General features: G+C 41.7%; 1 protein-coding gene across 1 annotated transcript in view; it reads right to left on the reverse strand.

The window, feature by feature from the left end:
- LOC124595458 (protein takeout-like) overlaps positions 1 to 23,536 on the reverse strand; it is a 43,283-nt gene that overhangs the window by 15,851 nt on the left and 3,896 nt on the right. The window contains exons 2-3 of the mRNA XM_047134207.1: positions 13,108 to 13,200; positions 8,869 to 9,016 (exon numbers count right to left, since the gene is read on the reverse strand). Coding sequence (XP_046990163.1) covers positions 8,869 to 9,016; positions 13,108 to 13,200 — 241 coding nt within the window. The remainder of the gene's footprint in view (positions 1 to 8,868; positions 9,017 to 13,107; positions 13,201 to 23,536) is intronic.

Raw genomic sequence — 23,536 nt, forward strand, 5'->3', positions numbered from 1 at the left:
GGATGTCTGACGCATGGTCACCACAGACGGCCATGCACCCTCTACAACGTGCTCCCATGTAGTTTGGTAAGGTAATCTTGTGGTAGGGCGTCCTATTCCTCCACTAACGCGATAGAAAATTGCTGGATGGTCGTTGGTGTATGAGGACGTGCTGTAATACGTCTCTCCAACTCGTCCAACACGTTCTCGGCGGGAATTAAGTTGAGGGAACGGGTAGACCAGTCCATTCGCCAAATACATTCCTATTCCAAGAGCTCCTTTACCTGCGGTGTTCGATCTATAAAAATGATGTCAGAGCCGAAACTACTGAAGAGACATATATGGAGATGGTGTACCGCGTCATGATACCGTTGACCTGTGAGCATACCGTGTTCAAGATTTGGAGGTCAGTACGTCCATGCAACACCATGTCTCCCCATACCTGGACTACCAAATTTATTGAGCTGTAATACTTGACAATGACATATCATGCGAAAGCTACTTTCGTCTTTAAATTTTGCACACCAGGTTAGAAAGAACTTCTTCCTGATAGTTTACTGATTCGGGGACAAGATTCTGGATTGTACGGTAAAAAAGAAAACAAATATTAGCTAAAAAAAGAAGAGCTGAAGAATAAGAAAAGAAATGAAAACATCTCAAGAAGTAAGAAACTGAGAACCCTAGTAATAATAATAGGAGTATTCTCACAGGCAGGAACCAAAAATTTGGTAAAGTATGAAGAAGGAAACATTTATTTTTAGAAATAAATCTTACAGGAATTAGAAAAGTACAAGCAGATGAATTTCTGGTTAAATAAGAGATACTAAACTTTAAGGGCAATAGAATGAAAATACAGGACTTGGCATTATATCTGTAGCACATCACGCTTACGAACGATATGAAGAGAAAGAGTAAATGAAAATGAAAAGATATCTCAACTAGAAATGCGAAGAAACTCAAGATATACAAGCACACCCTACATTAAATGCTAGTTTGGTTAGTCAGACCTATAAGTACTATCATCAGAAATACAAATAGGAACCACAGTTAAGGTTAAAAGAATAAGGAAGTGGATACGCCAATATACTGTAATAAGAGGAAGATCTAGATTGCACGGCCACAAAGGAAAAGTGAGACCAAAGTGAAGAAACAGGCGATATGGGGCTGCCTTCTGAATTCAAGGATTTTCTCAAATTCTCGAGCTCAACCAAAACTAAATACACTAATACCTTTGGAACTAACGTAGGAAATAGAAAGTTATGAAATAAGTTATCCTAAGTACATAAAATAACATATAACATGGACTAAAGACCAAAGAACATATCTAATCCCTGTTTACGAATTAAAATTACGTTTGCCACCACCAATGACAAAAAATTAAATAAAAGAATAAAAATTATAAAAAATGGAAGTAGCGCGTCACAACACCCGTCAACCGACTGTTTTAGCAGTAGTTGTAAATGTGAAGTGTCTTCCTGTCACTGCAATAAATTCTATAGCAGAAATGCGTAGGAATTACATTATATTTTTCTACAAGCAAACCGTTTCAGACCCAACAAATGTATCAAATCAGCAATAGAGAAAAATGCCAGTGAAGGAGACCACAGTGTCACAGTAGCTGACCCAAAAATGATATACATTTTGCACAATGACTGCAAAAAGACCATTTAGAGGTAATAGAAATTTATATCAGTGGCCTTAAATGAATAACTAGGAGGAAATGGCGCAAATATCAGTTCCCTAACATAATATCACTCATGTTAAACAAAGTAGTTCACGGAATGTAGTACGAACGTATGAATTTATATTTGCAAACTATATCCTCATGAGTGTAGTAACTGCCGTGACACAAACATATTTATTGGTTGGTTGGTTGATTTGCCGGAGGAGACAAGACAGCGAGGTCATCGGTCCCATCGGTTTAGGGAATGACCGGGAAGAAAGTCGGCCGTGCCATTTCAAATGAACCATCCCGACAATTGCCTGAAGCGATTTAGAGAAATCACTGAAAACCTGAATCAGGCTGGCCGGACGCTAGTTTGAACCATCGTCCTCCCGACTGCGCCACCTCACTCGGTAAACATATTATTAGTTTTTAGATGTACTAAATAGTTTATTAGCTCCATGTTAACTCGCTAAGCCGGCCGGTGTGGCCGAGCGGTTCTAGGCGCGTCAGTCTGGAACCGCGCGACCGCTATGGTCAGAGGGTTCGAATCCTCCCTCGGGCATGGATGTTTGTGATGTCCTTAGTTTAGTTAGGTTTAAGTAGTTGTAAGTTCTAGGGGACTAATCACCTCAGATGTTAAGTCTCATAGTGCTCAGAGCCATTTGAACCATTTAACTCGCTAAAAAAAGCAAGCACCGTTTTTTTCGTTCAGGGGAAATGTGTTTTGGATATTTGCCAAAAAACATCCACAGTGACGGAATTGGTACTGACATGGAGGAAAGTTTTGTTTTTATCCGCTATCTAATTTTTAGTACTCACTGAAAAGTGGTCCCGACAGTCGGGATACCAGTTACTTTGGAATAAGGCTGGGCATCTCGGACATATTCTGAGTCGTGGTCACCTTTGTGCTCATACGGCAAAGACTACCAAATCCACCGGTTAGTCCCTCAGCCGTTAGGGGTAAAAGCCAATAGGACTCGGGGCAAGTAAGGCTAGCAACCTGCTTCCCTGGTACTTTAAATATGATGCTGGCAACAATCAGAGCAAAATGCCTCGGACCTTTGGAGGTGACGGAGTCCCACTTCTAACTGAAAAACCAGGGACTCCAAAGATACGACTTGGCAAACAAATGGTAATGAGATGGGGCGCTGTTAATATCAATGGGGGCTACTCTGGGAAGAAGGTAGAGCTGGCAGAGGCTGCAAGTAAGATGGGGCTGGACGTTTTAGCTGTTAGTGACATTCGGGTAAGGGGTGAGAAAGAAGAGGAAATGGGAGAATACAAGGTCTACCTGTCAGGAGTTCAAAAAATGGCTCTGAGCACTATGGGACTTAACATCTTAGGTCATCAGTCCCCTAGAACTTAGAACTACTTAAACCTAACTAACCTAAGGACATCACACATCCATGCCCGAGGCAGGATTCGAACCTGCGAGCGTAGCAGTCCCGCGGTTCCGGACTGCAGCGCTTAGAACCGCACGGCCGCCGCGGCCGGCTGTCAGGAGTCAAAGCTGGAATAGCACAATGGGGTGTAGGGCTTTACATCAGGAAAGAAATGGATCCCAGCGTAGTTGCAATAAGGTATGTAAACGAACGACTGATGTGGATAGATTTGACAGTGCCTAGGAAGAAAATTAGGATTGTGTCAGTATATTCGCATTGTGAAGGGACAGATCAAGATAATATGGATAGTTTTAATGAGGCACTCAGTGATGTAGTTGTTAGAGTAAAGGACAAGGACAGTGTTCTGCTCATGGGTGATTTTAACGCCAGGATTGGAAATCGAACAGAAGGGTATGAAAAGGTTATGGGTAAATTTGGAGAGGATATGGAGGCCAACAGGAACGGGAAACAACTCTTGGATTTCTGCGCCAGTATGGGCTTAGTAATCACAAACTCCTTTTTTAAACATAAGAACATTCACCGGTATACTTGGGAAGGCAGGGGAACCAGATCTGTCATTGGCTATATAATAACAGATCAGGAATTCAGGAAGGCTGTGAGGGACACACGTGTATTCAGGGGATTCTTTGGTGACACTGATCGTTATTTAATCTGCAGTGAAATTGGGATTGTGAGGCCGAAAGTGCAGGAGGTCAGGTCCATTTGTAGGAGGATAAGAGTGGAGAAACTTCAGGATAAGGAAATCAGGCACAAGTACATAACAGCGATCTCAGAAAGGTACCAGTTAGTTGAATGTAGTCAATTACAGTCATTGGAAAAGGAATGGACTAGGTACAGGAACACAGTACTAGAAGTGGCTAAAGAATGTCTTGGAACAGTAGTGTGTAAAAGTAGGATGAAGCAAACAGCTTGGTGGAATGATACAGTCAAGGCAGCCTGTAAATGGAAAAAGAAGGCGTATCAAAAATGGCTACAAACCAGAACCCAGGTAGACAGAGAAAGTTATGTTGAAGAAAGAAACAAAGCCAAACAGATAATTGCAGCATCCAAGAAGAAATCGTGGGGAGACTTTGGAAACAGGTTGGAGACTATGGGTCAAGCTGCTGGAAAACCATTCTGGAGTGTAATTAACAGTCTTCGAAAGGGAGGTAAGAAGGAAATGACAAGTATTTTGGACAGGGCAGGAAAACTGCTGGTGAATCCTGTGGATGCCTTGGGCAGATGGAGGGAATATTTTGAATAGTTGCTCAATGTAGGTGAAAATGCGGTCAGTAATGTTTCAGGTTTCGAGGTAGAATGGGATAGGAATGATGATGGAAATAGGATCACATTTGAGGAAGTGGAAAAATGGTCAATAGATTGCAGTGCAATAAAGCGGCTGGGGTGGATGAAATTAAGTCGGAACTCATCAAATACAGTGGAATGTCAGGTCTTAAATGGCTACACAGGATAATTGAAATGGCCTGGGAGTCGGGACAGGTTCCATCAGACTGGACAAAAGCAGTAATCACACCAATCTTTAAACATGGAAACAGAAAAGATTGTAACAACTATAGAGGTATCTCTTTAATCAGCGTTGTGGGTAAAATCTTCTCAGGTATTGTTGAAAGGAAAGTGCGAGTATTAGTTGAGGACCAATTAGATGAAAATCAGTGTGGGTTTAGGCCTCTTAGAGGTTGTCAGGACCAGATCTTTAGCTTACGGCAAATAATGGAGAAGTGTTATGAGTGGAACAGGGAATTGTATCTATGCTTTATAGATCTAGAAAAGGCATATGACCGGGTTCCTAGGAGGAAGTTATTGTCTGTTCTACAAGATTATGGAATAGGAGGCAAACTTTTGCAAGCAATTAAAGGTCTTTACATGGATAGTCAGGCAGCAGTTAGAGTTGACGGTAAATTGAGTTCATGGTTCAGAGTAGTTTCAGGGGCAAGACAAGGCTGCAAGCTGTCTCCACTGTTGTTCATATTATTTATGGATCATATGTTGAAAACAATAGACTGGCTGGGTGAGATTAATATATGTGAACACAAAATAAGCAGTCTTGCATATGCGGATGACTTAGTTGTAATGGCAGATTCGATTGAAAGTTTGCAAAGTAATATTTCAGAGCTAGATCAGAAATGTAAGGACTATGGTATGAAGATTAGCATCTCCAAAACGAAAGTAATGTCAGTGGGAAAGAAATATAAACGGATTGAGTGCCAAATAGGAGGAACAAAGTTAGAACAGGTGGACAGTTTCAAGTACTTAGGATGCATATTCTCACAGGATGGCAACATAGTGAAAGAACTGGAAGCGAGGTGTAGCAAAGCTAATGCAGTGAGTGCTCAGCTACGATCTACTCTCTTCTGCAAGAAGGAAGTCAGTACCAAGACTAAGTTATCTGTGCACCGTTCAATCTTTCGACCAACTTTGTTGTATGGGAGCGAAAGCTGGGTGGATTCAGGTTACCTTATCAACAAGGTTGAGGTTACGGGTATGAAATTAGCTAGGATGATTGCAGGTACTAGTAGATGGGAACAATGGCAGAAGGGTGTCCACAATGAGGAAATCAAAGAAAAACTGGGAATGAACTGTATAGATGTAGCAGTCAGGGCGAACAGGCTTAGATGGTGGGGTCATGTTACACGCATGGGAGAAGCAAGGTTACCCAAGAGACTCATGGATTCAGCAGTAGAGGGTAGGAGGAGTCGGGGCAGACCGAGGAGAAGGTACCTGGATTCGGTTAAGAATGATTTTGAAGTAATAGGTTTAACATCAGAAGAGGCACCAATGTTAGCACTGAATAGGGGATCATGGAGGAACTGTATAAGGGGGGCTATGCTCCAGACTGAACGCTGAAAGGCATAATCAGTCTTAAATGACGATGATGATGATGACTGAAAAAATTGGTAGTGATTCAAGCATCCTTACTGATGTTAATAAACCGTTAGTCACAATTGAATAGTTGGATGATACCAAAGCACCCACTACTGCCGAACACAGTGAATGTCTCCCCAATAAATCATACTAACAGCAGGTGACTCAGGGAAGTAAGACTTCCTTAGGTATATTGTACTTCTCCTTATCCGTATCGTTTCCTCCGTATAGAAAAGTGTTATTTCTTTCTGATACGTATTTTTGTATATTATACATCAAATGGAAGGAATGTCAGCGACATAAGAAATTTTTAACGGTAGTAGAGATAGAAATGAGCAGGTAGGAAGGGCAAAGAGTTGGTGCGAACACTTCAGTGGTAGGATCATTGACATCAGACTCGACAGGAAACGAACATGTCGACGTCATAAGCAGACGAAAAAGACAGAATATACCAAGAGCATCTTCACCGAACACTACCAAACTTATAGTTCAGTATTTCCATCCATTTTCGAGCATATTTTCATTGGGGAAGAAAGCCGTTCCTATACATAAGAAGTAGTGTGAGCACATGATGGCTACTGGGTGTATCTCACGTCACTGGAACTTTTCAACAGGAGATCGCTACACAGCACGCCAAGAGGATAATCACGTGCAGCTTATCACCGTATTTCACATTGACAAAAGTCGAGCCATTCGCATGAAGAAAAGGAGAGCATCATATCGACATATTCCACTGCCAGTTATCTGACATAACGGCAGAACAAGTGGTGACTAGCTGGACTGAGGGCAACAGTTTCGCAAAGATAGTAGAGACGGGTCTTTCCACAAGGACTACACCGCGAGAAGATCGCACGAAAACGCGGACGGCAACAGCTGAAACCCGGCCAGAAGCTACATGCATCATCCATCGAAGACACTTTTTAAATTAATGCTCTAGACAGCCGTCAGATACTTAAGGATATGTACGTTTAACCATCAGCCGTACAGCAAGTAAAGCTTTATTCTTCAGCGGTTTTGGTCTCCCAGAGCTTAATTACAGGAAGAAAAGGCAAAACATCATTTTGGAAACCATTTCAACTTTCTGCTACATGTTTCCAAAGTCCATAACGTTACAGTAAATACGCATGACCATCTTTCATATACCAGGACCTTAAACAGCATCAAATTGGTCTTAAATAACGCAGAGCCGAATGTGAAGGAACTATCGTGAAGTATGATCCCAGTTAACTAGCGCTGGTCAGCCTACTTAAAAGACCTACCAACGTACAAGTCCGAGCAGTCCCTTACCAAAATGCTTAGGTCAGTTATTGAAATATTGATTAATAGATGGAACTGTCTACATCGCTTGAGATCCAAAACTATGTCTCACAGTTTCTTGTATGGTGACTCGTATCAGGAATGATATGTGGACAGGGTGACTCAGGTGTTCCTATCGCTGTCGTTTTATGAAACCCGCAACGTTGTAGCTGGCCTTCATAAACCATGACCGAGATTTTCAAGTTCTCTCGCTCGCTACGCGCAGACTACTAGTCGCACCGGAAAAAAATGAGCAGCACCTTTTTCTAGAACATTTATTGCAGTTACATTTTTGTTCTAGGATAAATTTTCTCTAGTGACCATGTTTTGCGAGATATTCTAGGAAAACGCACCTCCACTCCACTCTTATTCTCATGAGTTAGGATTTCTAGTATGTTTTTCGTGATACTCCTTCCTACTACTGTAAAAAATTCCCGACTAGACAAACTATTCCCGATATTCGACCTTTTATGGTCTCTATTGATTGGGCCATGAAGCCACCAGCATAATCTACTACTTCGTTAACACTGTTAATTTAATTGTACCCGTGACGGTAAAGTACGTAAAACACCTTTCGTAAGCATTAAGTTAAAACTAATTACGTTGACAATTCTATCCAAACTTAATCTTTACAACATATTAGTTTTGTAGTCATAAGCCCTGACAAATACAACGATGTAACTGTTGTTTTATACTGGTAAAATTCACAAAATTGTTAAGTAAAATTTACACAAACGTCAATTTTACAATCTGTATTTGTTCGACTAAACCAGTGGCATAATACGACCGATAATTCAGAAAATGACAGTACAGTAGTAGGAGGGAGGTCTACGAACAACGTACTAGCCGGCCGGTGTGGCCGTGCGGTTAAAGGCGCTTCAGTCTGGAACCGCGTGACCGCTACGGTCGCAGGTTCGAATCCTGCTTCGGGCATGGATGTGTGTGATGTCCTTAGGTTAGTTAGGTTTAATTAGTTGTAAGTTCTAGGCGACTGATGACCTCAGAAGTTGAGTCGCATAGTGCTCAGAGCCAACAACGTACTAGAAATCCTCACCTGTGGGGGTGAAGTATGAGAGCAGAGGTGCGTTTGAAGGTCGCCATTTGTACGTTTTTCTTAATAGATTGAAAACTAGGGCCTCTAAAGAAAACGTATCCCAGTGCAAAATTTTACATTAAATGACCTACGAAACTGTCATGCACACTTTTTCTGTAGGACTAGTAATTTACGCTCGTAGCGATTGAGAGAACACTAAAATCTCGCTCTTGGTTTCTAAATAACAGCTAACAGCTTAAAACGACAGCGTTGGGGACATCTGAATTAACCTGATGTTGCACACTGATTTACGATCGTAGCTTCGCAAATCTGCTAAACATCGTAAACTAATTAATTTCATGTTGCAAACTTTATTGGGCAGAAAGTACAAATCAGCAGGTAATCTAAATCTCCAGCACCTCTAAGAATCTCACTGTCACGGTGTTTTACGGTGTTGTACTGCGTAAATGATTGGGCATTTCAAAGCTTAGAACTGAGCTTAAAACAGTGCGTTATAAACTGGCGGCACATGCAAACGTGCCGCCAGACAGCTCAGCCACACTTCCGCAGTGGGTTATCACGGTTGAGGTTTCGCGTACCTCGTGAAAGTTGTTTGAACCAGTACTCACTTAGTCTCCTTGACGACCGCCTCAGTGAAGCCGTGGAAGCTGACGTCAGTGAAAGTGATGTCTAGTCCTACGCTGCCTTCGCCGCCGCTCACCTTGATCTCAGTCACCTTGAGCGGGTTCAGCGGCGGAACGTTGTACTGGCGGTCACCTGCGAAACGGAGCAACTGTTATCATACAGGCCTCTTCGGCACGTTTCATAATTGTGTCTCCCCGAAGCCAGTGCCAAGGCCATACGTTTGAAACACCACAGTAAGATTTATACACGTTATCTATGATTGCTTTTTGCGGAAATGAGTGTTTACTTTGCAAATACAGGAAATATTACAGACAAACATCCTTCATACTTTCATTGGTCTACGAGCAGGTGAAGGAAGCACCAAGATCGAAGTCATTTCTCGAGGGAAAAAAGGCTTCCCTCAATCAACCACTGTGTCCAACACAATTCCCTTTTTTCACATATAAAATCTCTCAAATTGTGAACGCAAATACAGGATATTGTACCATACCTTAACCAAGTCAACATAAAACGAACTACCTTCACAAATGTACGATTGATGGGGATTCTCAATAGCTAATGATTGATGTTTTAGTTATCAGTCTGAAGGCCGGTTTGATGCAATCTCCACGATAACCTCTCTCCTTATCTGCATAACTACTCCACCCTACTTCCTCCTAATACTGCTTATTGAATCAAGTTCAGGCCTACATTCACAAAGTTTACCTCCCTCTCTCTCCCCCTATCCCACGCTTTCCTCTACAACAAAATACACTAATCCGTGAGGCCCTCTATCTATTCCACCAACCTTTTCCTTTTGCAGTCAAGATTAGGAGTACACTAACTCCAGAAATAAACTTAAAAGCAACGAGGAAATGAGGTCACTTGTGGAATTTCGAGAGTGTGGTACGCTATATTTTAACAAATGTAGCGGAAAAAAATATGTCGTCACGTGAACGCGATAACGAAGTCGCACATGGACGAGTACTTCGTGTTAATAGTTATACGAAATGTTCAACACCGATTCGTGCCACGTAAAACTCGTAAACCTGTGTGCCAGTTCAAATGTTTGGTAGTAAGTCCATCACGAGAGAGTGGTTCCGCGCAAGACGTAACAATGACGATTTAAATAAAAGTCAAAACACAAATGAGTGTAAAGCTGAAGTTATCGCGGTGCTATTGGAACTGGTACGTTCTTTGAAATACGCTCCGAGACGACAAAACAGTAGAAAAGTGAAACACATAGACCTCAGCGAAGCACTAAGCACTAGATCTCAGAAAATGTAATTGATAATCTTTAAGAAAAATGTAGGAAAACGATGAAAATGGCGTTGTGTGTTAAGCGCGAAATAAACTTCATTTTCGAGGTGGGAAGGTAGACCCTTAAATTAAAGAAGATGAAAATGCTTTGAACAAATGAAAATTTAATAGAGGAAAGAATATAGTAAAGTCAGACTTTCTTCTGATAAATAGGAAGTGCTAAGTGATGACACTACCTCTCTGTTTGAAAATGAAGGCATCCACCCGTTTTGTGTAGAAGTGACTGCTTTCCAAATCCGTATTGCTACAAAACCTCATAATGGGCAGCTCAAAACCCACCGGGCAAAAGGCGCGTACGTTGTAGAATCTTCCAGCTTCGTGGAATAATCAACGAAAACGTGCGAGACACAGAAGGGAAAGGCTGTTATGTTATCTGACAGCCATGAACGTATTTGTGTAACTTTATTAGCTCCGAGTTCGAAGAAACTTACAATATACAGCTCACCAGTCCGTCAAATGATAAATAACGTATTCCGGCTAAAGATTTCGGTAAAGTGATACAGTATTTGTTGTGGCCTGCGTAAATGACAGTGAGGCATTTAATAGATGACTTGTTTTATCTGTAAACGGATTTACTCCACGTTTTTGCAATGAATAACAAATATGACAAAGTGGAGACAAGATTGAAATATCACAACTCATCTCTGCGGAAAGAAACGAGTCATCGTAACAGACAAATAAGCCCAATCCCGAACCCTGAATCTTTTTGTTGCACTAATTACAGACTGCGTCCCGATGTCACTTCAGTAGCATATTATTTATCGTTTCAATTGAAAAAATTAGAGATTTTATTCGACCAGGAACATTAGCTGTACGCTTAGCTTCAAATATAATTGCTGGACATAATTAATAATCCTCGTCCTTCTTACTTTCTGTTCTAATTACTCCACTTAATTAATTTATTTACATTTACTGGCCTAGAAATGAGAAGACACCCAGTATTTGGTTTGTTAGGATCGTAGCGTCTGAAACCCTCCCCAACGGAACCGAGCTAGAAGTGGATCGGCGAGCTGTATACGAACATCCAGCTGTACTGACACAACAGTGTGGTGTTTCAACCCCGTACCATTTCGAAGTAGCGTGCGAGTGCAGGTATTTTTTGTGAAGCCTATGTTAAATTTCCGTAATTATATCTCTATACACGATGGTTGCGGGACCTCACTATAATGTCAAATCAAAGTCACCTTCAGTCGTCTATATTACAATTTTATTTTATTTTGCTGCCAGTTTCTGCGTTGCCTTACGCCATCTTCAGGCACACTGACTGACGTGTAGGACGAATGTCAATCCTTGTACATCCAAAATAACGAGTTCCAGTTGTTAAAAAGAAGTATACGGATACTAGTGACTGTAACATTGCCCCTATTTCAATTTTTAGAGAGGTGCGGTTCTTCCTACACGTCTGTCAGGGGCTTGAAGATGGCGTAGGGTAATACCGATTATTAAATGAAACTACAAATAAAGACAGATGAAGATGTTACTGATTTGTTTTTTACGTAAATTTATCCTGTAAATAACTTCTACCACACAGTCAACAACACTTGAAGCTAACGAGACTAATGGGACCCATTTTCGATAGAACTGAAGTTCCTTTGTTCTTCATTCGAGAACAGTTATATTACTGCATTCACTGGAACTTAGAAATTCAGATATTAATTGTTTATTTTTACGAAACAGAATACTATGCAGTGTTGAGATAAATATTTATACAGTAAAAGAAAGTACAATGTATGAGACTGTGAGGAAAAGGAGCAGTTCGTTGTCTGCACCGCCTGATGTCCACTATACGTTTGTAGTTGTAGCAAGGTGATGTCGAAGAATCGCGTGAGAACAATCATCATCCGAATCGCACGACCTCAGCCCGTAGGTTCCAGAGCAGCCGATGCCGCTACGAGATAGGAGAAAGTACGAGCTTCCTCTGCCGGTGCTGGTTCCCGGCTGGCGACTACAACGTATCTCTCTGACTGTAGCGCTGCGGTCACTCAGTTAAAGAATTATGTTTCCTAGGCAGCAAAGAAGCCGTTGACGAAAGAAGCAAAAAAGACATCAAAACCGGCCTGGCACTGGTAAAAAGGGCATTCCTGGTCAAGAGAATTCTACTAACATAGACTTTAATTTGATGAAGAAATTTCTGAGAGGGTACCTTTGGAGCATGACATTGTATGGTAGTAAGGCATAGACTGTTGGAAAACCGGAACAGAAGAGAATCGAAGCCCTTTAGATGAGGCGCTACAGAAGAATGTTGAAAATCAGATAGACTGAAAAGGTAACGAATGAAGCGGTTCTCCGCGGAATCGGCGAGGAAAGGAAAAAATGAAAAAACTGCCTCGAACAAGGAAGGGCAGGATGATAGGACATCTGTTAAGACTTCAAAGAATGACTTCCATGGTACTACAAGGTGCTGCAGAGGATAAACCCTGTGGATGTAGACAGAGATTCGAATACATCCAACAAATAATTGAGGACGTAGGTCGCAAGTGCTACTCTGATATGAAAAGGTTAGCACTGGAGAGGAACTCGTGGCTGGCAGCGCCAAACCAGTGATAAGACTGACGATTAAAAAAAATCCCCTTCATAACATAAAATCTGCAATTTCTCAAGATCAGAGACGATGCCTCACAAACTCTCCATAAGGTGAGTGAAAAAGATATGCCGCTCTTGCAGACAACATTTTAGATTCTAAACATGTTAAAACGTAAATAAGAACGGCTGAATAAATTAAATAATTCTCTGCGAGAAAAATACCGTACCATCACCTTTATCATGGTACGGTCTGTTATTCCCACAAGCAGTTTGTCGCTTAGATACTCTGTTAACTCACTAAAATTATTTGATTCGTTTTTAGCAAGTAATCCTCGAGACCCTTTTATATCTTCGCACATTCATATTTATCGATATGCATTCCATTAAGAATTAGTACTCACCTTTTATAAGGTTCGGTATAGCTTCCAGAGCGTTCTTGTATGCACAAGCATTGAGATCCGGATCGTTTCTGGAACACGCTTTGATGTATTCGGCTGAAAGCAAGAAAGAGAGAAAAGTTAAACTGGTGATTATTTCTAGAACCATAGAACAGGAATGCCGGCGAAAAATCTTAAAGCTACAGACAAGATCACTGAAGGATTAACACAAGTCTTTTAACTCGGGGAATCTGAAAAAGTCAAATGCTATAAGCGACGTAGCAGGCATAGTGAAATACGATAATGGTCAATATCTCTGAAATGAGCAGTGCTTTTAGAATTGCTGTTATTGACGGCCAAATGTGTCATAGAGTCCACCAATGTAGCGAAATGCAGGCAGACGTACAGAGACTCGACATAGATTGTAGAGCTGGCACTTGACGCTCAACGTAAACAAATGTAACGTACTTCCTGTAAATAAACTGATATACTCCCGCTATTGTCTAATTACACGATTGCCGAACAATCGCTGCAGACAGTCATTTCCATTAAACATCTAGGAGTACACGTACGGACCGTCTTAAAGTGAGACTACCAAATAAACTGATCGTAGGGGAGGCAGATATTACACTGATTATGAGAATTCTAACGACGTTCCGTAGTTTACAGTGTTTTCGTTCGACCGACACATGAGAGTTTCTCTACAGCGTGAGAGCGTTACGAGATAGCACTGATATAGCAAACATTGAAACTAGAAAGAAGAACAGAACATTTGGACACGGTTTGTTGCAGTAAGCGTGAAAGCGTCACAGAGATTCTCAGCTTTCTCTATTGTCGCAGGCTGCTAGAGAGGAGAGTGTCATCAAGGTATGGGCTACTGATCCGTTTCCATAGACGTATATTCCCAAACGAGTCTATCAATATACTGATTCTGCCTACACATATCTCAATAGAGGCAATAAAGGTAAAGTTAGAGATTCGGGCTCACATACAGAGTAACCAATATTCGTTTATCCGCATACCATCAGTCACAACTGGAACAGGAGAAGAAAAAAATGGTTCAAATGGCTCTGAGCACTACGGGACTTAACTTCTGAGGTCATCAGTCCCCTAGACTTACAACTACTTAAACCTAACTAACCTAAGGACATCACACACAACCATGCCCGAGGCAGGATTCGAACCTGCGACCGTAGCAGTCACGCGGTTCCGGACTGAAGCGCCTAGAACCTCACGGCCATAACAGGAGAAGAGCGAAGTGACAATGCTGCGCCAAGACACCCGTAATCAAGACGGCTTGCATAGTATGGGTGTGAAGATGTAATTGTTCGCTCTATGCAGCTCCAATCTGTTGTTCACCATAGGATGAAAGTTTGAAAATCTGTGTCTGGCAGTTAAGCACTCCGTTTTCTTACAGGGTGTTTCAAAAATGACCGGTATATTTGAAACGGCAATAAAAACTAAACGAGCAGCGATAGAAATACACCGTTTGTTGCAATATGCTTGGGACAACAGTACATTTTCAGGTGGACAAACTTTCGAAATTACAGTAGTTACAATTTTCAACAACAGATGGCGCTGCAAGTGAAGTGAAAGATATAGAAGACAACGCAGTCTGTGGGTGCGCCGTTCTGTACGTCGTCTTTCTGCTGTAAGCGTGTGCTGTTCACAACGTGCAAGTGTGCTGTAGACAACATGGTTTATTCCTTAGAACAGAGGATTTTTCTGGTGTTGGAATTCCACCGCCTAGAACACAGTGTTGTTGCAACAAGACGAAGTTTTCAACGGAGGTTTAATTTAACCAAAGGACCGAAAAGCGATACAATAAAGGATCTGTTTGAAAAATTTCAATGGACTGGGAACGTGACGGATGAACGTGCTGGAAAGGTAGGGCGACCGCGTACGGCAACCACAGAGGGCAACGCGCAGCTAGTGCGGCAGGTGATCCAACAGCGGCCTCGGGTTTCCGTTCGCCGTGTTGCAGCTGCGGTCCAAATGACGCCAACGTCCACGTATCGTCTCATGCGCCAGAGTTTACACCTCTATCCATACAAAATTCAAATGCGGCAACCCCTCAGCGCCGCTACTATTGCTGCACGAGAGACATTCGCTAACGATATAGTGCACAGGATTGATGACGGCGATATGCATGTGGGCAGCATTTGGTTTACTGACGAAGCTTATTTTTACCTGGACGGCTTCGTCAATAAACAGAACTGGCGCATATGGGGAACCGAAAAGCCCCATGTTGCAGTCCCATCGTCCCTGCATCCTCAAAAAGTACTGGTCTGGGCCGCCATTTCTTCCAAAGGAATCATTGGCCCATTTTTCAGATCCGAAACGATTACTGCATCACGCTATCTGTACATTCTTCGTGAATTTGTGGCGGTACAAACTGCCTTAGACGACACTGCGAACACCTCGTGGTTTATGCAAGATGGTGCCCGGCCACATCGCACGGCCGACGTCTTTAATTTCCTGAATGAATATTTCGATGATCGTGTGATTGCTTTGGGCTATCCGAAACATACAGGAGGCGGCGTGGATTGGCCTCCCTATTCGCCAGACGTGAACCCCTGTGACTTCTTTCTGTGGGGACACATGAAAGACCAGGTGTACCGCCAGAATCCAGAAACAATTGAACAGCTGAAGCAGTACATCTCATCTGCATGTGAAGCCATTCCGCCAGACACGTTGTCAAAGGTTTCGGGTAATTTCATTCAGAGACTACGCCATATTATTGGTACGCATGGTGGATATGTGGAAAATATCGTACTATAGAGTTATCCAGACCACAGCGCCATCTGTTGTTGAAAATCGTAACTACTGTAATTTCGAAAGTTTGTCTGCCTGAAAATGTACTGTTGTCCCAAGCATATTGCAACAAACGGTGTATTTCTATCGCTGCTCGTTTAGTTTTTATTTCCGTTTCAAATATACCGGTCATTTTTGAAACACCCTGTAAGTAAAAAGTACCCATTCGTCACTGTAGTTCGCCTTCTAAATTAACGCACTATGCCCACCGACTTTCTAATTAGTGAATACTATCTCTAACGTCTGATTCCTTGACGTGTGCTGAATTCCCATCAGTAACAGTGACAATTTTTTCAAAATGTGCAGAGTATATTCCAGGCACGGGTATGCTTAGACGTGAAAATAACAGGAAGTCCAACGATCTGGTGATTGCCCTTTTAGTAATTAATCGGCACACAGCATCACTTACATTTTTCTTAAAGTCTTCAAATTGTGCTGATAAGCACTTTTTTACTTTTTTCCCGCGTTTAGTTGTTGCGATACCCATGTCGCAAACTGATCCTGCAATCTCTCTTGTGTTATGTCGTAGGCGCCGTCAATTTCATACACCTTCAATCCCTGATTACTGAAGACATACTGCACTCTTTCCCATTTTCACTTGCCGTTGCGGTTTTGAGAAACCCTTATTAGTGGGTCACCTTCAAATGAAATCGGACACGTTTTAATTCATACACGTAGCTACAAACTGAGAAACACATTCCTCATTAACCTTCACTAAGTTTGGCTACAATTCCACTATTAATGCAGTTTCTAGAAAGAGACATTGTCGGGCATACTATTCGAGGTAATCCATTTGGACCACTGATTTGAAATGCTGTATAAGTGAAACAGTTTCACAGACCAAGTTTAGTATTAACATACGTTACTGAAAAAACATTTACCGACGCAAAAAGGAAATATTTTGTTGATAGCCATCTCTGCGTCATTCCGATGAGTATTCAGATGGCTCTCATGTTGAGTGACGGGCACCATGGTGCGCAGCGCGCTTCCGTCACAGTAATGTGTGGCCTTCTATCTGGACGTGGATGAATAGTATGCAGGCTCCATTAACTTCTTTCATTGTTGCTCTCACAACGAACTGAAAATGAGAACCAAACGACGTAGTGCAACCCTAGCTGCGATGCTGGTCTGTGCATAGTCGTCCTCGTTCAGATTTGTCTCTCCCTTCCTTAAGGAAATTACAATCAAGGAAGAACTTTTACTTCGAAGAAACCACATCCTTGTTGCAATCGTAATAGTACTTGGAATACTTTTTGTAAATCTACAATTAATGAAATTTCATTGCGTTATTTAAATGTTATTAAGCCATTTCCAATGGTATTTTTAGCACCATAACGTATAAACGATTGAGAACTTGCAGATTATTACAATGAAGGTGTGGATGTAAATGACAGATTAATGCAACTTTGGGATGAGTTGCTTATATTGTAGCGTTTCCTAATTTATACCATGGAAAAGTGGTACAACGGCAGTAGGAGTCGATATGAATAAAGCAGAATGAATAGGGGAGTGAGTGAGTTATTGTCAGCAGTTAATTGATAGGACTGTTCTCATAAGAACTGACAGCAAAACATCACCGACAATAGTTCAGGTATGCATACCGACGTCACAAGCAGAAGAAGAAGCGATGAAAAAAGTATATGACGGTATAGAACATGTAATTCAATACGTAAAGGGGAAATCCGATAGTCATAGGGGATTGGAATGTGGTCGGAGGGGAAGGAATAGAGGAAAGGGTGACTGGAGAATATGGGCTTGGTAGTAGGAATGAGAGAGGCGAAAGACTAATTGAGTTCTGTAATAAATTTTCTCTAGTAATAGCGAATACTTTGTTCAAAAGCCACAAGATGTAGAGGTACACCTGAAAAAAGCAGGGAGATACGGGAACGTTCCAGTTAGAGTACATCAAGGTCACGCAGATTCCGAAATCAGACACTGGACTGTAAGGCGTACCCAAGAGCAGATACAGACTTTCGATCACTATTTGGGAATAATGAAGAATAGGATGAAGTTGAAGAGACTAGTCAGGCAGATTCAGTGCGCAGGGAAATGTGGTACGAAAATGCTAAGGAATGAAGAGATACACTTGAGGCTCTCTGAGGCTATAGATACTGCAATAATGAACAGCATATCATACAGTTCAAGTAAAGAGAAATGGACATCTTTAAAACGGCAGTCACAGATGGTGGAGAGAAAAACATATGTACAGAGAAAGGAACTGTGTAAAAACCGCGAGTACAAAAAGAAATACTTCAGCTGATCGACGAAAGAAGGAAGTACAAAAATGTTCCGGGCAATTCAGAAATACAGAGATACAAGTCACTTAAGATTGGAATAAATGAGAAGTGGATCGAAGCCAATGCGGAGTGGGTACAGCAAATACACTGAAGAGCGAAAGAAACTGGCACACCTGCCTAATATCCTGAAGGGTCCCCGAGATCACGCAGAAGTGGCGCAATACGATGTGGCATGGAATCGACTAATGTCTCAAGTAATGCTAGAGGGAATTGATACCACTAATCCTGCAGGGCTGTCCATAAATTCTTAAGAGTACGAGGGGTTGGAGGTCTCTTCTGAACAGCACGCCGGCCGCGGTGGTCTCGCGGTTAAGGCGCTCAGTCCGGAACCGCGCGACTGCTACGGTCGCAGGTTCGAATCCTGCCTCGGGCATGGATGTGTGTGATGTCCTTAGGTTAGTTAGGTTTAAGTAGTTCTAAGTTCTAGGGGACTGATGACCACAGAAGTTAAGTCCCATAGTGCTCAGAGCCATTTGAACCATTTTTTTTTTTTTTTTTTTTTTTGAACAGCACGTTGCAAGACATCCAAGATATACTCAATGATGTTCATGTCTGGGAAGTTTGGTGACCAGCGCAAATGTTGAAATTCAGAAAGTCTTCCTGGCGCACTCTGTAGGAATTCTGGACGTGTGGGGTGTCGCATTTTCCTGTTGGAATTACACAAGTCCGTCGGAATACACAAAGGACATGACTCGATGCAGGTGATCAGACAGGATGCTCACATACGGATGACCTGTCAGAGTTGTATCTAGAAGTACCAGGGGTCCCATGTCACTCTAGCTCCACACGTCCCACGCCATTACAGAGCCTCCACAGCTTGAACAGTCCCCTGCTGACACGCAGGATCCATGGATTCATGAGGTTGTCTCCATACCCGTACACGTCCATCCGCTCGATACAATTTGAAACGCGACTCTCCTGACCAGGCAACATGTTTCCAGTCATCAACAGTCCAATGTCGGTGTTGACGGGCCCAGAGGAGGTGCAGTGCTTTGTGTCGTGCATTCGTCAAGGGTACACGGGTGGGCCGTAGGCTCCCAAGGCCCATATCGATGATGTTTCGTAAAATCGTTCTTAGAGTGACCCTTCTTGATGGCCCAGGATCGAAATCTGCAGCAATTTGAGGAAGGGTTGCACTTCAACTGGGTTGAACGATTCTCTTCGGTCGTCGTTGGTGCCGTTCTTGAAGGATTTTTTTTCAGCCGCGGCCATGTCGGAAGTTTGTTGTTTTGCCGGTTTCCTGATATTCACGATTCACACGTGAAATGGTCGTACGGGAAAATTTCCACTTCATCGCTACTCGGAGATGCTGTGTCCCATCGCTCGTGCGCCGACCACAACACCACGTTCAGAGTCACCCAAATCTTGATAAGTTGCCATTGTATCAGCAGTAATCGATCTAAGATCTGCGCCAGACACTTGTCTTAAATAGTCGTTCCCGACCGCAGCACCGTCTTCTGCCTGTTTACATATCTCTGTATTTGAGTACGCATGCTTGTACCAGTTTCCTATACCTGTTCCTTTGGCGCTTCAGTGTATGTGAAATAATCGAAAGTGAAATGACTGTTGCAGGACTGACTTGCATATATACGAAAGTCAAAGGAACCTTCCGTGAAATTAAAGGCAAGGGTTGTAACCTTAAGAGTTCAATGGAAAATTAACTGTAAAATGCGGCGGACAGAGCGGATAGGTGGAGGGATTACACTGGGAGCCTCTACGAGAGAGAAGACTTGTCTGCTGACATAATAGAAAAAGAAATAGTAGTCGACAGGGAAGAGAGAGGGGAATACAGCATTAGAATCAGAATTTAAGAGCTTTGGATGACTTGAGACGCAATGAGGCAGAAAGGATAGATAAGATTCCATAGGAATTTCTAAAAACCATTGGGGGAAGTAGTAACAAAACGGCTATTCACGTCAGTGTGTGGATTGTATGAGACTGACGATATAGCGTAAGACTTCCGGAAGAACAGCATCCATACAATTCCGAAGATAGCAAGAGCCGAGAAGTGCGAAAATCATCGCACAATCAGCTTAACAGTTCATGCACCCAAGCTGCTGAAAGAAAAACATAGAGAGGTATAGAAAAGCAAAGTTAGTATCTTTTATATGAGGGTCAGTTTGGCTTTAGGAGAAGTAGGGGCACCAGAGAGGCACTTCTGATGTTGAGCCTGGTAAACGAATCAAGACTGAAGAAAAAGAAAGACACGTTCCTAGCAATTGTCAACGTGGAAAACGCTTTCGACAGTGTAAAATGACGGAGGATGTCCGAAATTCTGAGAAAAATAGGAATAAGATGTATGGAGAGACGGGTAATATATAGTATATACAAGAACCTGAACGGAACAATAAGAGTGAGAGACCAAGAACGAAGTGCTCGGATTAAAACGGTGTAAGACAGAGATGTAGGTTTCCGCCCCTAGTGTTCAATCTATATATCACAGAAGCAATGACAGAAGTAAGAGGAAGTTTCAAGTGTGGGATTAAAATCAAGGTGAAAGGATATTAATGATAAGATTCGCTGATGACATTCCTATCCTCATTGAAAGTGAGGAAGAATTACAGAATGTGTTGAATGGAATGAATAAGGTAATCAGTCGAGAATATGGACAGAGAGTAAATCGAAGAAGGTACTCAGAAGTAGCGGAAATGAGAATACCGAGAAACTTAACATCAGAATTGATGATCACTAAAAAAATGAAGTTATGGAATTCTGCTAGCTAGGCAGCAGAATAACCCATGACGGACGGAGCAATGACGACATCAAAAGCAATCTAGCACTCTCAAACAGGGCATTCCTGGCCAAGAGAGGTCCACTAGTATCACATCTACACCTTGGGGAAGAAATTTCTGAGAATGTACGTTTGGTTGATTTGCAGCAAACTGAAAAACAGAAAATGACGTCTTTGTCAAAATGTACCGCTAGAAGTTTTAGATATTGTACTGGTGCAGTTTAATAAACGTAATCGTATAGCAGGCTTTAAAAATGCGTTTACTATTATTATTGCCACATAACGTTTATAAATGGTATGGTGAAGACCAAAAGCGTTAATTAAGTAAGTATTTTGTAATACAACATGGACACAGAAAGGCTTTATGGGAAGTGGTGCACAGATGAATTGCATTTGGCTGTAAAACAATATTTAAATGAAGATCGTGTATTAAATGAATTTGCACACATACAAAATGTACCTTAGCCAACAATTAAGATGCATGCTCAAAATAGAAATAAAATGTAAACAGGTATATAAAAGTTTCTGGCCGCATTAAAGTGTTTTTCATCGAATCTGAAAACAAACTGGAAGAGTAGATTCTTACACATGAATAGATGAGTTTCGGTTTAAGCATGCCGGACGTAAGAATAGTTCCGTTAAGCATTGCAGAACGAAACTGATTGCCCCGTAATATCATTGCCACCATGGCAGGCAAAAAGTGGGATGAAGGTTTCCGTTCAATAGATATCGCGGAATCCGAAGAAAATGATGAAAGCTCCAACCAAAACTTCAGGAGCAGCCAAGAAGCCTATAAGCTGATAAACAGCCCATGGTATAAAAGTAAACGAATCACAAGAGAAGAAATATAGACCCGCGGCCCCGCCTGAAAAAAAAAAAAAAAAAGTTTTGGAGGCTCTGTGGGTAAGCTATCACAGAAACCCATTCATAAAAGGGTACAGCGAGTTGTGCGAGGAAGATCGAACGAAAAAATAATCATATTCATGAAAATCAAAACGCGAATTGATGAAAAGTGCGGTGAAAGGGGGGGGGGGGGGGATAAAGGAAAAATTTGTATTGCAATGCCTGTAGAGGGGTGAGAATTAATATATGCAACTTTCCTTATACTTAAGAGTAGCATACATCTTTGAGCTCAGAAAGATAGGGGTGGTACAATTTATGCACCCACTGGAACAAATCGAGAAACCAGATTCCTAATTTGTCCCGCTTGGGGATGTTTAGAAAATTAAGCACAGTGTGTTTATTTTTCTCGGAATTTCAATCCTTTACTTTACATGCGAAGAACGACATCCTGTAGATGAGAATGGCAGTGGTTAAATAATTTTGAAACTTAGTGTTTAGGCTATAATAAATGAAATCTCAAAAATGGTACAATTTAGGCATGTCTCCCCTACATGAGGCGAGTACCAGTCAGTGAATGGCCTCTTTAAAATGACAGTATATATAAATGTGCAGAAATATTAAACTACGAAAAACAATCGCAAATAGTTTTAGTTACAGGTTTCGGTGGTGAACTGACAACAGACTTCATGTAATAAATTGTTGTACCATCATGATGCGATCATTCGTTGCTTGCCAATTGCTTGAGAAATTCGGTTTATACGTCTTTCTAAACTAGTCGTGATGTACGTAAGACCTTGAAATCAGTACACCGAAATATGATGACGTTCTTTTTGTACGGTTTATAAAGAGTGTGCACCGTCAATTTCGGCATTTAAGCACTGGGTGGGTGATTGCAAAACTGCTGTATTGCACACGAAGTATGTCTGTCTCAAAAATTAAACCACAGTCGAAACCAATGAGAACATGCACAATGTGTTATTGGATGATCAGCAAATGGGAGGTTCTTGTAAATGCGAAAACGGATTTCTCATCTATGTTTGAACAATTAAAAGTATTCAACTTCTTTTGTGCCCCAATTTGTACCGTACATGATACGTTGGTCTGCTACGTAAAGGCAGCAATAAAACAGCGTTTTATGTATTAGAAGGCTATGCACTTGCAACAGGAAGGCTAAGTTCCAACTTCTTACCTTCAAGCGCGTAACGCTATAACTGTGGGCTACTACACAAATGTCTCTATACTGAAAGCATTTTATATGTCCACCGCAGACTGCCAAGATTTTTATGAACTTGGAGCATTCTGCAGGTGAAAAATAGGTCCGCAAATTTTCATATAAGTGAAATAAATGGTTGTTGCTTCGTCATAAATTGCACTGAGAAGCAAACTGGTAATTTTCTGTTTTAAGTCGGCGGTATATGCTTTGTTTGCTGCAGGAACAGTTTCTGTACATGGGCTATCGCCTGTATTTGTCACACATACGGCAAGGATGGTTTGAAAATGGACACGGGTGTCCGAAAATAGTCACATCAAGAAATAAAAACTTATACTTCTCAATGCAACTTATGACGAAGCTACAGCCATTTATTTCACTTGTCAGAATTGTTGTTTTCATTTATGTGGATGAATTTTATTGCGTCATGAGTTACATTAGTAGCCAGTATCGGCCTGTTTCCATATTCTGTAGCGTCCTTAAAATATCTGTCACATTAGAAGAGACGATATATGCTGTTTCCGGCGTGTTTGTTGAAACGGGATTCTGTTTCACACG

This window comes from Schistocerca americana, chromosome 2, assembly GCF_021461395.2.
Source record: "Schistocerca americana isolate TAMUIC-IGC-003095 chromosome 2, iqSchAmer2.1, whole genome shotgun sequence".
In the NCBI taxonomy this organism is placed as follows: domain Eukaryota; kingdom Metazoa; phylum Arthropoda; class Insecta; order Orthoptera; family Acrididae; genus Schistocerca; species Schistocerca americana.